Raw genomic sequence first — 15,819 nt, 5'->3', positions numbered from 1 at the left:
GGAGTCATGTTTGCTAAAAAATGTCATCCAAATTCTAGAGCAACTTTTGATGGCAGGCAAATAAAAAGGAATAATTTATAGATCTTAATTCCAAAAAAAATCAAAACAATTACGAATTTTTCAAAATAGAAATGGTCAAAAATGTAAACAAGGGCATATTCTAAAGAAATAGAGGCTCCTGTCTTTTAATCGGGTACTTTTAAATCCTGTCTGATAAATATTTTAAATATAAACACTATTTTTAAGAGTTCATGTGGTTATTGGATCTGTATCAACGTTATATACTTTGGTAATTGGAGAAGCACATCAGCTGCTCCAGAGACCCTGAAATTATATAGGTTGCGTTAGCGGGCTCCGCTGTAGGACCTCACTTTTGAGATCACAGGTGAATGGAACACTTCTTCACTGGCTTCACTACATCCCATTTATATGATTTCCCCATGGCAGATTTAAGCTTTACTTACCTGAATAAAGAATTGGTAAAAATATGTGTATATATTTTGTGCTGGGTAGAACACAGTTCAGTCAAAACATCAAGAAACAGGTAAATGCTGGTACATCCAGAGTAGGAAGTGGTGCTGTGCATCAAGACCAAGACTGGAGAGTTCCTGTATAGCACTTTGACATGATTGAACCAAAGTTGCAAAAAGCATTAAAAATGTGTGGTTTGCACAGTAGCGTAGCAAAGTGCTGGTTTGTCCTCTGCTCATTCCCTATGTGAAACCTAAAATGCCATTAGTGTATTTTTGACCTTTTCCAGTTTTATTTCAAAACTGAATTATTAGTAATGTCTAAACTACATCCTCACAGCTAATTTTAACATTTCCTTTATAGATTTGAGCTTTTTTTAGTAGCTTGTTCTTTTTCCTTCAGTGGACCCCTTAATGTAATATTTTTGTTATAGACACTATGTTTCTGCTAAAAATAATAACTAATATTTGTATCCCTTTCCTCTAGTATCTCCAGACAAATCAAAGAGTGGAGCCATTCATCTTGGCCTTCTTTGTGTAAATTAATCACTTTTCCAAGATTTCCTCCCAGAAGCACATTAACAGATAACTAATTTTTGCATACCACATAAGCTCTGATTCGCTGGTCAGCCCTTGCAAGTGACAAAATATGGAGATACCTGCATATTTCTCTGAGAAGGCTGGCATTAATTTGAATGTTTTTCATCACATTAAAAAGCTAGAATTACATGCATAAATTGTAAAATTGATCATTAAGTATCTGTTCACCAGAATAACTTTTAAAAGCAAGCTTTCTTAATTATCCTCACTCTGTTACTCCTATTTTTTCTTGAAAATGCAAAAACTATAGTGATCTTTTCATAGTGATCAAGTAAACTGCTTCACACAGTCCTTACTGTGAAAAATAAAGTTTGTTTGGCCCTTGATAACAAAATAGTTTATTCTAATGTGCACACTGTATTTGCATAGAACCATGCAGGAAACTTTGCAAATAAGCTCAGGCAGATATGGTGGTTTTGGCCAGTGTCCCTATGATCAATGACAAACAGACATGACAAGGTGCTATAAAACATCATTAAACAACAAACGTGTACAGCAAAGGGTGTGTATCAAACCCCATTTTATAGTGCAGAGGTAAAGAGCACCAACCAAACTGTTCTCTGAGTAATTTGTTTATCAGTGTAGGTGAACAATAATAAATAATAATTTCCCTGGATATCTTCAATATATGTATAAAACTTCTGAAATGAATCAAAAAAGGTTAAATATTGCACAATATAAAAACTCTTGTTTCTATAATATGCAAAGTACAGTTCAGAATTTTATGAGAAGGTTGTTATCAAATGGCTTATAATAATTTAAAACAAAAGCTTTCATCTAAGGAGTATTGTTGAAGAATACAGTAATTGTCATAGTATTTATTCTCCTACAACCTATTCTTTGTAAAGATTGGAGAATGTTGTCTCAGAAGCAGGACCCTGGGAGACAGTCTTTTTGCATGAGAAAGTACTCTTCAACATTGTATCTGGATGATAAAGAAAGTTTCATATCCTAAGGATATATTTATAATTAGAATTAGGTAACTGTATCAAAGACATTGTTTCTTAGGAAATTACCACATTAGTCTGCAGAGGTTATTTTAGGGTGGGGCAGAGGGCAATTCTAGGTTTATTCCATTATTAAGAAACAATTTTTCTCTATGCTGTGGATTTTTGTTGTTTTTTATTGTTCTTTCATTAATTTTTATTAATTATGTCCTTCTTATTCCTTGTGGAAGTATAGATTTTCCTTCTTGTCCTGGAGTGGCACATACATGTATACACACTCAGTGCAGATGGAAAGAAAAGCTCCCATTGCTGCTTTTCCCATCACAATTTTCCCACTGGTCACTGAACCAGTCTGGGTGCTGAAGCTGGTGTTACTGCTTCAATATCTGCACTTCAGTACTGATTGAGATGTCTGCAGGTCTCCTGTGACACTGTGCAAGGGAAACGAGTGCTCCCAGAGACTTGCAAGTCGTCCCTGGTGATGACTGACCAAGGGCCTTGGAAAGGGCTTTGGAGTTCAGCAGTGGCAGTGTCTAGGGCAGTGCTCACAGTGAGTCCATGTACAAGCTCTTGCATTAGGTTGGGTAACACTCCTGTGTGTTCCATAAAGCAAATGCATGAAAGAATCCAATGTAAGTTATACAAAGATAGGTCCCTGCTGCACTTCCATCAAGTGGATTTTAACATCCTGGTGGAGATTTCTTTAAATGCATGATGTCCATATAAAACCCTTGTCCAAAAAAACCTGTTGAAAACCACCTGCTGACAAATGCTGACAAACTTCTTCATTTTAATTTATAGCTCAGTTTCCAAAGCTTAAAAACAAATAAGAAGCTGAGAGAATATATGTGCTCCTTAAATAATAGCTACAGTGTGTCACACCTAAATGGCCATGACCTAGATGGCAAGGAGGGTGAAGGAAGGAAGCTTTTTTATTTCAATTTTCCAGGCCAACTGTCTTTTTCATTACACAATGTTAATGCCAAGAAGTTAAAATTATTCAGCACAATTCACTGCACAAAATGAAATACATTCCATATGAAAAGGTAGTGCCATAAATTTTGATATTTACTGAACTGTGGAATAGAGAAAATGCATGTTTCTCAAATACTCTGCACATACAGTATTCAGACAGTGGTGACAAGGCTAGGTAGACTGAAAGCTACACAGCATCTTGCGTAAGAACTCTTTCTGATTTCTTCGGAAGTCAACTGCCTCACCTTCCTAATTTTTCTGGCTTCAATTCTCTTTGTCTACCTGGATATTGGCCTGGCATCTAAGGCAACGCAGGCAGTTACTTTGCCTGGGCAATACATCCTCACCATCATTTCCATGTTTGAGACAGTTGTGTGGCAAGGCTTCTGGATCCTGTTTCACTCCTGCATAGCTGAGGGTATGTTCTGCAAAAATTTCATTTAAAGAAGAAGAAGAAGATATGGAGTCAGTGTGATCAAATGTGCAATTTAATAAGAGGCATTCCCAGCCCTCCAAACCGCTGTTGGCCAGGGTACCCAGGGCGGGGGTGGTGGGTGTCTCGATCCCGGAGCCCTCCTTCCAGCGCAACCATGAGGAACAACAGCCTTGGGCAGCGCCATGCGGACCGAGCGCGGGGGAGGGTCTCCTCCAGAGAGTAAAACCAGGGGGGAACAGAATGGGGACAGTACCGCCGGCTGCGCCGCGGGTGCGGAGCGAGAGGCGGGAGACGGGAAGAGCGGCCTCCGACCCCCCACGACCGAGGACCGCAGGGGGCGTGGAGGAGGAGGAGGAGGAGGAGGAGGAGGAGAAGGAGGAGGAGGAGGAGGAGGAGGAGGAGGAGAAGGAGGAGGAGGAGGAGGAAGAGTATTTGGGGGCGGCTCGGGGCAGGTGCCGCTCAGTGTCGCCCTGGGAAGCGGCCAGCTCGGAGCGGCACCGGCCCGACCTACCAGCGCGTCGGACATGGGCTCCGCGGGCGCGGCGCTGCCGCCTTTGCTCCTCGCGCTGGGTACGTCTGTCCGTCCTGCCGCTCCGGGAAGCAGGAAAGGAAGGAGAGAAGGGAGGGAGGGAAGGTCCCCCAGCGGGCGCGAGGTGCGGAGCGGGGGGCGGCCTCGGGCCGGGCAGAGACGCGCGCGGCTGAGAGGTGGTGAGCTGCGGCTGCGGCCGAGTGAGATGCATCGGCGGTGATTTTAAAGCAGGTTAAACTCCTGGAGTGGCATAGATTTCACTTTCCCATAAATAGACTGTGTGTGTGTGCGCGCTGGAGGGGAGGGAACGGGGACAATCTGATGTGTGAATTTAGAATTATATGATGACTATACCTTTCTAGGCGCGAAGATGAATGCTTTTTGTGAATGCTGCTCCTATTTGCAAGAGTCTTCTAAGTCTGTTACTACACTGTTGGGCAGATGTTGCTCCTTGGACAAGGATAGGGAAACTTGAACTATATCCTCCTTCTCTTGGCTAACTTAATTACCATTACATCTATTTTCCTGGGAACTATAAGCAATCATATTCACTTGCCATGAGCAAATTCACAGGCAGTTTCAGAGTTTTAATATTACTGTATACTCTCAAAAACCCTTAATTAGCAAGTCACCGAGGAGGCAGCATGAAAACGAGTTTTCACTGATGAGCTGTTCTAACTTGTTCCTTCAGTAACTATAGCGAACATTGCAGTGGAATGTGTGGCTGCAGGGTATGAAATAAAATACAAAAATATTAACCTGTGATGTGATATATAGAACAAAAACAACCTGGCATTTTTTTAAAAAAATAAAAATTTTGAAAAGTACCAATAGGCAAAACATTCCACCCTGTACTTTTGCTTAATCTATCTATTATTCTCCTGGTTACAGCTACTGAAAACCAGGATCATTAGCATTCACTGTAATTCATGGGCTCTTAAGACTTGCAAAGGTTGTAAAGCAGTGCTGAAAGCAGAAGATAAGGCTGATTGTGAGAGGAGAATTCCCTTGGCATTTTGAATGACAGAAGTGGGATAGGTCTATTTCTTTCAGGCACTACCCATGATTCATCTCAATTTATACATCTGAAAGCTGTCATAATTTTGATTTCAGGTATGTCATGACATTTGATGTTAGTGGATGCAATTAGTGGGTTAATACTTTTTAAGGCCTTTGATCTTGTTGGAATAGCAACAAAATGAAAGTTTCAGGACAGGAGAATTTTCCCTAAGTTTTTATAGTTCTGCTATGGTAGTACTCTTGTAGCTCACCCACAATAATTTTGAAGTTGTTCGAATTCTAATGAACTGGTTTACTTTCAAAGGTAATATTCTTAAATTTAATTAGGATAGCTTGGCTGAATTAGTCTTCACTTCTGGAAAGTTATTCCAGACTTGATTTAATGTCAGTATATTAACTATTTAATTATCAGTTATATTAAATGGGTTACATGGGGTGCTCTACTGTGAAATTCAACTAAAAATAGTGCAACAATGAAGTAATGGGTTAGTTACTCTTTGCTGATGTGTACTTTTGTGTCTGGAAAGTCATTAAGACTTTTTAGATGCTATAAGAAGAAGAGATCTCAAACAGAACTATTAATTTGATAGCATGACTTTGCTACCAACCTTGTTAATTGTTGACTAAAAAGTGTATAGCATGGAGAAGTAGATTACGTTAAGAGGAATAAATGATGTATTAACAGGGCAACCTATACAACAAAGCTGGAAGCTTTTATGTTGCTACATGCTGCTGATAGATTTGCCACATCCAGTTCTTTGAATTTACATTTTAAGTATGCATTTTTTTTCGTAATCCTGTTCTTAAAAGTCAGAGCCAAAACAGCCCAGCTCTCTCTGAGAGTGAAGCCAATGGAAAATACAGTAGCTTTCCTGGGCTCAATTGTGGTAACATTTTCTTTGGAAAGCTCTAGTGCCCTCATGCTTCAGAGGAGATATTTGAATTTGGCAGGAAGGCACTATTTGCATTGTCTACCTAAATTTGGCCAGGTAACAAGTCTGTGCAAAACTGCATTCCTCTGGAAAGAAATGTATTTTTATCAGCTAGATTCTAAGTTAATTTATGTCCACCTTGTTGTGCACCTTAGTCAGATGTTTCTGTGTGAGGTCTTAGATCTACACTTGCAAATACAAAATATTTCTCTCTTGACTTCTCAAGTTATTTGTTATTTTTAAAGCAATATCTATCGTTTAAGTCACTCTGCTTTCCAGTTTGCTTCTGGATAGCGGTCTGCTGACTGTCTGTACTGCATGCTCTTGACTGTTTCCCGGGCTTCAGATGAACCAGCTTGTTCTCCTTTTTATAAGAATAATTAGCTTCAGAGTGAATTATCAAGTGATAGTGTTGGAGGACCTTACCTAGGGAAGAAAGTAAAATTTGGGGTGACCTCGCCTATACTGTCTCAGCAAGCCTTCCTATTGAAGCCTAACATGCACCTCCCTCCTTCAACCCAGGATGTGAATGATGCAACTCTTAGCACATTCATAAAATCTCCACTCTGTGAAGTAAGCATCCCTTGAAGTCTTTAATTCTGAAATGAAAACTTCTGCGACATGAGGGTTATGCCTTTTGGCCTACAGGTCTACCACATGAGTGCCATGGATTCTCAAGTCTCTCTGTGGGACCCAGGCAGACTGAAGGAGAAAACAGGTCTACCTGAAATTGGGGTGTCAGTGTAGAATAGAGAGTTTCCAATGATGGAAATTCTTGTAAGTAACAGGCTGTAAGGCCCTATAGAAGAATAGGAGACCCTACTTACAAACTTTTTTTCTTCAGTATGCTTTTGTTTAAACTGGGATGGAAGCTGTGATAATGGCATTTAACATGCAAAAAATGGAAAGTGCCCAGAACAAGTTAGCCACCTGGATTTGTCTCTTTTGCACATCAGTACATGTCACTGCCTATGAACAGAGAAAGATGGTGTGATCAGATAATGAGCTGGAACTCCTGCCTTGCGTAGTTTTGAAATTAGGAAGTGGTCTAATGAATGAGGATGAAATGTAGGATTAAGAGAAATAAATTTCTCTGTTTTCCTTACAAAAGTGGATTCTTTCTCACTCTCTCTCTGTCTTTTTTTTCCCCACAAAAGCTGAATACAATTTCAGACAAGTCATTTAAATCAAATCTTTGACATGTGGTTGGAGCTTTTGTGTTCTTCTCTTTCTCTTTGCTCAGCCAGGGGTTCTCAAAACTAAAGCTGCATTTTCACGATCTGGTTAAGCTGACCTGAATGTGGAGCTGACGCTGCAAAGACATTTCATCCACTCCTGTATGCATGTTTCCACCAGTTTCTCTGTGCTATCACTATGGCTTAGTCTCTGGAACAGGCCAGGGACTCCTTTGCTTGAATAATTTTTTCCCCCTTTTGACCAGGTTAGTTTTGGAGATGAGTTAAACTGATCCTGCTCACAAGCAATTTATTTATTAGTGCTGGCATAGGGTACAGTCAGAACTCGTGCCCAGAGGGAGGAAAGCTGGAAAAGTCTCTTTCACTGGTAGCTGTCACTTCCACTGGCTTGAGCTGGCTGTGCAAGTGAATCTTGATGTGCAAAACTGCTCTGTATTCACAGCTGTGACTGAAGTAAATGGAAATTGTATTTTAAATGTGAAAAAATAAGGGTTTAGCTGTATCACTAGATATCCAAAAGTGGTAAGTACTTTTTTCTTTTTATGGAGGTAAGGATGATCTCTCATTTCATTTGAGTGTTGAAAAATAAATCCTCTGTCACATGCAAATACTTAAATATTTATGTAGACAATAATCAACAAGGAAGCTGCTAAGATTAGAATTATTTACATAAAAGGACATGGCAATATACAAAGCAGAATGGACTAAACTGATAACTGAATAGCAAATGGAAATTGAACATTTGGTGCAATAAATGAAGCTAAAAGTTGGGATGTAAATGCTTTTAACGTGCAATCATGCACACCAAGTACAGCCTATTTTGATTTCTGCCTTTCTCCATCTTTGTGATCATCTTTCGATACCTTGATGTTTTATTATCATATTTGTGAGTAATGTTAATGTTAAAAATTATTCTATAATCTAGAGATGGCTTGAAAGGAGGACCTAAACATGAACTCTTTTTAAAGTAAATCTGTCTCTAGTTTTTCCTTCTTTCTAAGGTAGCAAGAAGTAGCAGCACTACTATGTATTATTTTTGGAGTTTTGCCTCTCACAGCATTGCAGATTGAAGTAGGGCTTCATTCATACTGCATTAGAGGACTTGTATTTTGTATTATGTTTATTTTAGAAAGCATACAGGCTATTACCATCAGATACCTAAACAGTTAATATTTATTTGTGCATAATTTGGTCAAAGTCAACATGAGATCCTACCAACAAGTTTTAACTGCAGACTCTCTCTGGAACAACATGTGAATTGTTCTTTGCTTTTTTGATTCAGTATCACAGAAGTTAAATTTAAGAAGTTAAAGAAGTAAAATACAGCTACTCCTTTTTTTTCATTGTGCTTCCTAGCCACTATATAAATATTACTCATTGTGGTCTTTCTTCACTATTGTAATTTTGAATGAATAAAAGTGGGGTTTGTATGTACTTCATGTGATGTATTTTCATAAGGACTAATAACTGGAACTACCAGTGTAATGGCTTAATGTCAAAACAGCTAAGTGTGAATAAAGTATTATTAAAGGATTAATGCAGGTAAAAGGGGGTTTCTGCATCTCCAGATGAGTAAAGCAAGTCATTTTCCCCAGCACAAATCTTGTGCAGCCTCTGTCCAGTGTTGTTATTTTCATTTAAAGGTTTCCTTTGTTAAGCTCTGTGCAGGCTGGTTCCCATTTCCATGGCGACCGCGCTGAAATGCAGACAGGACACAGACTGGATTCTCATCGGCACAGCCATGCACTTGCATACCAACACATGTTATCTGCTTGGCTTAGGACATTTCCATTAGCAGTTTTAATGTTTAGAGCTTCTTTTCTCTAGAGCTTTTAGATCACATAGTGATCTCTGGCCCTGTGATACTACACAGTGTTGGGATTTCAGACCCTGTGCAGCAAGACAGAACAAGTTGATAAGCTTATTTTTTTGTGTAAATAATTTGGCTCTACTGTTCCAATTTAAATTATTCAAGGACATCAGAGAACTGTCTGAGCCTTAGTTTTTCTTTTCTTTTAAAAGTGATAACACAGAAGGATTTTTATTTATAAACCCTTAGGTGGAAGACTGACATATATCTGTGCTAAATAGTTATGGGAACATACCCCTTATTAAGGCATTGATAAAAGGATAATAAAAATAAGTGAGTGTTAATTACACAGGATAAACGATACCTTCTGTCTGTATTGGTCGAGTGTGAGTATGTATCTTTGTGAAGCAGTATGCAATAATTTTCTTCCTGCTCATACTGCAGTGGTTTTCTGGAGATAGTGAATACTAAAGGCATTTAGTGGTGTCAACATAAGCATTTCCATCACTTCCAAATAAGGCTGTGATTTCTGAATTGCCAAATAAACTCAATATTCTGAGTGTTGGTAATCATTATTTTGAATTTTTCCCTGAGTAGCATTTCAGGATCTTCAGAGGAGAAAATTTAATTTTCTCCTGGAGATGTACATGCTGTAAAAAAAAACTATAAGAAGACTTGCATATTATTCAAGACTTAAAAGAATAGGCAAAGAAGAAGGATCAACACAGACTATTTGAATGGAGGATGAGCAAAGACATTTGGTGTGCAACTGAATGGCATCTGCATGGTTGAATGTCACACATGATGAATGTCACGGATTCTTTTGTCCCTTTCAAATTGCTGTTAGACAGGGTGAAGGGCTTGGAAGTTATGCACAGCCCTGATGGAACTCTTGCCTTATTCCTGATTTATTTTGCCCTTTGCAACCTGCTTCCAAGTTTATCATTCTTCCTTTATATCATACACTTGCATACCTTATTTTTTTTCCTTAATCACACAAATCTCCTTGCATAACATGGTTATTTCTAAAAGACAGACAACAAAGAAATCTTGGGGGAAATTACTGACAACAGGAGGCTTCAGGGAGGAAGCTTACTGCACAGTAGAAATACCTAAGGAAATAGTGGAGTTTGAGGATGGAGAGATGAGTGGGGGGCGGATGGGTGTGAAGGATTGAACTAACTTTTTACCTTTTATCTATCTGAAAGCTAATCTATCCGCCTGTCTAGCTATCTGTCTCAAACATAAGAGACCTTAAGCAAGAAAAGCTGGCAGCAGTTGATGCTGTGTTAAGACTGCAATACAAAGCTTTGTGTGATGATAAGACTGCAGATGACCAGGCTGCTTCACCCACTGGATTACCCTGTAAATTAGTATCACAGCCAGCTGCAAGATCACTGTTCTTAGCTGACTGAGGAGTAGCTGCCTTGTGGCAGTGCTTAGTGCTTGTGCTGTGTGCTTAGTGCAGCTAAAGATGCTGTTACTAGAAGTTGTCAGCCCAGCACTTTCTGGGGAATATGCCTGTGCTATGCCCTGTGCTACCTGAAGTAAGGCATCTGCACACAGGTAAACCAGTGGAATTAGCTATCAGTGTGTCTAAATTTCCACATCCACAGAAGTCACTTCTCATAATTTGTCAGTTTCTGTGACTGCTGTGTTCAAGTTTCCCTTCTGTTATGAAAACACACTGTGTAAAAAAAATTACTTCATTATATATTCAGCTAAAGGAACAAAACAGTAAATTACTGCAATTCAGACCTAAATTTATTCTTGGCTGGTCCCATTCTCTTAGCTGAGTAGACGTCTATATAGGTATCAAATCAGGGCAAGAGTGTCAAATCTGTGTCAAGAGTTTGTGTCCTGGTTTCTTAATAGCAGCAAGCTACAATAAGGAGAGTAAAACACAAAAGAATCTCCTTGAGGCACCTGTCCAAAGCAGCAGCAAGTGGAGTATTATGTCCTGAGGCAACTAGTACATCCTAGATAGTTACCAAATATCACTGCAGAGGAGGGTGTGTGACTCAAATGTCTCTGTGCCTGTACTCTTATTTGAATTTTCTGTTTGAAGATGGTAGTAATTGCTATCTAAAGAATAGCAAAACATTTTATTAAAATTTTTTTCAGTTATTCAATTTTCTTAACAGTAATTTCTAATAAGAAAATGACAGCAGTCTATAATAATGAATTTTAAAACTATTTTATCCGGTATTCCTACTGTCTAGTATAAAATTCAGTTGTCTTTATATGCAGTACTTTAGATGTACGTAGAATGGATTGAATTTAAATTATTAAACTCAGATTTAGCTGAAATTCCTCAAATTATAATTTAGCTAACCTTTTCTGCATAGAAAAAATTAAGTGACATAACACTTTCTTTAATTGTGCTCACCAAATAAAGTTCCCATTTAAACATGCCTGAAATACATATAGGTCAAATATAAAATAGCAGATGGAACTTGTAGTAAGATGGGCAAAACAATGAACTGAGAAAAAATCAGCAGTGCTACTCACATAGTCCTTCTGCTAATAATAGTTATCCATTTAACTCTAGCCAAATATCCTTTCTTTTTTTTTTTTTTCTTTTTTTTTTTTTTGGGGGGTGGGGGGGGGAGTGGGAGTTGGTTAGCTTTTTTTTTTTAATTTTCTGTTTTCCCTTCCAAGCTGCCAAAAGCCAGTTCATCATATTGAACAGTAAAAAAGTACTCGAGTCTCTGGAGTTATCCTTCTGAGAAGCTGAGAGCTACAATAGACTTTGGTTCTGTGAAGACAAAAAAGCAACTGTTCTGCTTTTGTAGAAGCAAGTATTATCTCTACAAAACTCTTCTTAAATGTACATGGGCCCTTCTCTCTGGCCCCAAAATGTACAATGGCTTCATTTTACCAAAAAAAAAAAAAAAAAAAAAAAAAAAAAAAAAAAAAAAAAAAAGATGATAACTTCCTTCTGAACTCTAACTACAGTATCCTGTCACCAACCTGAGCACTGGCATCTGGGTAGGCCCTGTGTGGTGTGTGGGCTGAGGGGTTAGGAGAGTGCCTGCTGCAGTCCCACTTCACCTAAAATATAGTCCCCTTGCCCCAGAGCGCAGGTGCCTTGGACTCAGTACTTAAAATGCACAAAAAGCCGGCTTCTTCCAAAGCAGGAAGACTCCTGCAGCTAAGAGGTGGACCAAGGGTGTTTGAACTCCATCCTTCTCAGGCACCAGCATGAGATGCCTCCTTCTACTGAGGTCAAGGATGGGGAAGAATTTTAGGAGACATGTGTCAGTTCAGCTTTTTTTCAAGAGGTAGCTGCTTCAGAAGTAATGATAGTCACCTGGGAAATATGAGTCTAGTTCTCCCTGGAGGCTCATGGTGATGTAGATTCACCTCTCAGGTGATGCATCTTTGCATCACCTGGCAACAAAGCAGTCAGACAAACAGTCTCTACCCCATAAATTGAAACAAGGTCTCATCTCATCCCAGGATGTATATTTATATTTCCAGACAGGCAAAGATAACATCCTGCCTGTGGCCTAATGTCTGGGCACTTAGCTGGAAGGAGTTCTGAGTTGGGTTTTTGAGACCAACTACCCATACAATTCACATTTGGTAATTTGGTTGTACATAAAAAGAAGCTACTTAGTTACTTAGTTAAATAATTTAATTATTACAAGTCAAAATAAATAAGTTGAAAATCCTTCATTGCCTCTTACTGTGACATCAGAGTGGGTTAACAGTAGGGTAGAATACTTGTTCTTAGACAGGGTGCTTCTACACCTAATTCATATTCTAAACTTTTGTGCAACTTTGTGTAATGACGCCTAAGTGACAGGTAATTTTACGTTCATTGTGGGTTAGCCAGCTGCTGAAGTCTGGGCTTCCTGGATTGTTTTCCTGATTTTAATGTGCCTAAATTCTGCCTAGACACTGTCTGGTGCCAGAATTGATCATTTCAAGGTGCATTAAGGTGCAATTTCAGGTGAGTGATTAGGACCACCTGCCTTCCATTCAGGATGCCCAGCCATGAGCTCCCATTAAAATCAAAGGAGAGAAATAGTCATTACTTCTGGCATAGGAGAACAAATGTTCTGATAATTATAGCTCTTCCAAGTATTGTATTATATATCCTGTGGTGCTTTGGAGTTTTTCTTCTTGCAGGAAGCTGATGTAGCAAACTTTTTACAGCTGAAGCAGCTCTTATTTCTGTGGCTGTCTGTGTACAGAGCTAAGTTTCCAGTTAGCTTCAGAAGCTGTGAGGGAGGAACAGCGTCTTAAACATGCTATCCTAAAAATGGTATCATGGAATGGTCACTGGACCCACTGTAGTCCTCATGCTTTAAGCTGTGACACTGGAGTGGCAGAGGGGTGGATGGTGACAGCAAGTCCCTCAGCTTTTTTCTAGTCTAGCCTTTCAGGTCACATTTAACAGTGATATAACACACAATATAATATGTTATAATACACTGTAATTTTCATATAGGCTATTGTGTGATATGGGTAGGGAAGTACAGATAGCTGTGGTTGCTTTCCCTTCTTGATATTTGTGTGAAAACCTGCTTTGTACAATTGTGTTTTCAAAGCAGCTGAGATGAGCAAATGTGTTATATAGGGTGTACAGATAGCAGTCACATTGCTTTCAGTGTGGTGACATGCATTTCCTCTCTTACAGTTGTAGTGTGGCTCATGCTTCTCTGACTATATTTGGAAGTATTCCTACTTTAAAAAAGAGAAAACGGAACCACTGATAATGTGGATACAAGGGAAGAGAAACTGCTGGGGTGAAATGCCACTTGGAAAGTCAGTTTTTATCATAGGGAAGCATGCAAGGTTTTTTGTGTTTATCATCATTACTTGTGAAGGCCAGTGACAATTGCATAAATAACATATGTATGTGTACAGCTTGTTACCCTCACATACTTTTAATCTTTTTGTGGTGTTGAAAAAAAAATTTGGTATTCTAAGGACAAAGTTGAAAACCAAGTTAAAAACTGTTAGTACCAAGATAAAAGAAAAAAACTGCATGTCACTACAAAAAAAAAAAAAAGATAGAATTTAAGTGAATTTTCTGTAAAATTAAGCTTTTCCCCACTGAAAACATGGATGGAAACATGCCAAGGTAAAATTTGAATGGGCTTGAATACTTGCTGTCTTTATTAAAAACTCATAGGAAGTCATCAGTCCTGCAGGAGCTGCTCCTGAGCATTTATTTGAAACCAGTCCTTTTGTGTATAGTAGGTTGTCTGGATTTCATAACTACAGATGAAGAGTGGTTTATTTGTCTGCTCTGGCAGCCAAGGAGGGCAATATCTGGGCCACAAGTAGGGAGTTACCAGGAGAAAGACAAGTCTTGTAGTCTTAACTAATGAAGTTGTGGATAGATTCTCTTATTCTGCAGCAGTGTCAGAACAACAAAATAGATAGCTCCCAGTTGTGTTATCACAGTCTCTCCAACTTTTCAGTCACAATTCAGGCCCTATCGGGTTTGGGCTGCTTTTATAGGAGGTTATTGATAACTCCTCAGTGCAGCTTTTGCATTCTGAACCGTTGCAAGGGAAAGGCAGTGTCTCAGGCTTTCAGCACACACAGAGGCTCTCAGGCTGGAAGCTGACCTGTTTCCAGGAAGAAGCAGTCAGCCAACTAAGCCAAGAAAACTTGCTGGAAAGAAGGGGAGGAAGAAGGGTGGGAGGATTGTTACTAAATGAGGCATTGTTTCTCTTTTGTTCCGAGTGGTAGATCTGGGGGAGGCTTTTTTGTGTAAAATTTATTTCTACTCTAAATGTTATGATTTCTGTTAATTATTAAGAAGCCTGAGATATTGTGGCTGTTGTGAAGAAAAAGTTGATCTCAAGACAACAGAAAGTAAAATAGTTAGATGAAGTAGTAAAATGAAGACTTGCCTTTTTCGAGCTTCTGTAAACATATGAAATAATGACAAAGAAAATGAAATGAGGATTATACAATGTTTCAACTGCCAGTATAAAAAGCAGTGTCTTGCCAATCACTTTCTTTATTCTTTTTGATTCCTGTAGATGTTTACATTGTCTCTATTTAGGAGATTGTTCTCTATAAGAAATCTGTCCAGTTTTAAGTAAAACCAGATTAAATGTGACTATAAAACTTCTATTTTAGTATATGAGCTGAAGGTATCTACATGCCATTGTATTTACTGCTGTGGGTGTGCTTATTGAAGAAAAAATTATTACAGAAAGTAGAAAAGTCATTATAAAAGTGGAAACGAATGAGATTTTTTTTCAGTTATGTTGGCCATACTGGGTAAAGGCTAATACACCTTTCCAGATTGAATTATAAGTACTCCCTATTTTCCTTGCATGTTGGGTTAGATTCCCTGTAGCCATTTATGAGTACTCTAAAGACAGATTAAAAAGTTATTTAATATTTATGTTAATTTGTAGGAAAGTCCCAAACAACGAAACCAATATAGTTGGACTAGTACATTACAAAAGGAAAAAAGAGTTTCTTTTTTTATGAAGATTTTGCTCATTGCGGTGAGAATTGCTCAGTGGCTTCTGAAAGCCACAATGAAGAACATCCACATTGCAATTCAATAGACTAAAGTAACTGCATGCTGGTAGTTTTTCCTTTTTGTTTCCACAGTCTTGTCAATAAAGCAATCAAAGCACAACATATTATGAAAGCTGGGTAGTTATTTCTGTAAGAATACTTGAGTAATTCCAGTTGGATTATTGCTCTGATAATATATGTTCTGAATAATAAGGAAGTAACATTACTCTTAAACCAAAATGTTATTCAAACAGTAAAGTAAGACTAAATATATTTAATATAAAGCAAATACTACTTGACTGCCATCTTTCATAACTTTATCGCTTCGCCTTCTTGCCTTCATTCCACCTTCTGGCTAATATTGCAAGGACAGTAGGTGATTATAATGTGAAGGGGGTCTGTA

At 38.6% G+C, this 15,819-nt stretch overlaps 1 protein-coding gene across 1 annotated transcript in view; it reads left to right on the top strand.

The window, feature by feature from the left end:
* The first annotated feature begins 3,932 nt into the window (after positions 1–3,932).
* Positions 3,933–15,819, top strand: part of ITGA2 (integrin subunit alpha 2) — a 67,307-nt gene continuing 55,420 nt past the window's right edge. Inside the window, exon 1 of the mRNA XM_053931839.1 lies at positions 3,933–3,998. Coding sequence (XP_053787814.1) covers positions 3,953–3,998 — 46 coding nt within the window. The 5' untranslated portion in view covers positions 3,933–3,952. The remainder of the gene's footprint in view (positions 3,999–15,819) is intronic.

This window comes from Vidua chalybeata, chromosome Z (assembly GCF_026979565.1).
Source record: "Vidua chalybeata isolate OUT-0048 chromosome Z, bVidCha1 merged haplotype, whole genome shotgun sequence".
Lineage (NCBI taxonomy): Eukaryota > Metazoa > Chordata > Aves > Passeriformes > Viduidae > Vidua > Vidua chalybeata.
The sequence above is the reverse complement of the archived record's forward strand: the minus strand, read 5'-3'. Positions and strand labels throughout refer to the sequence as shown.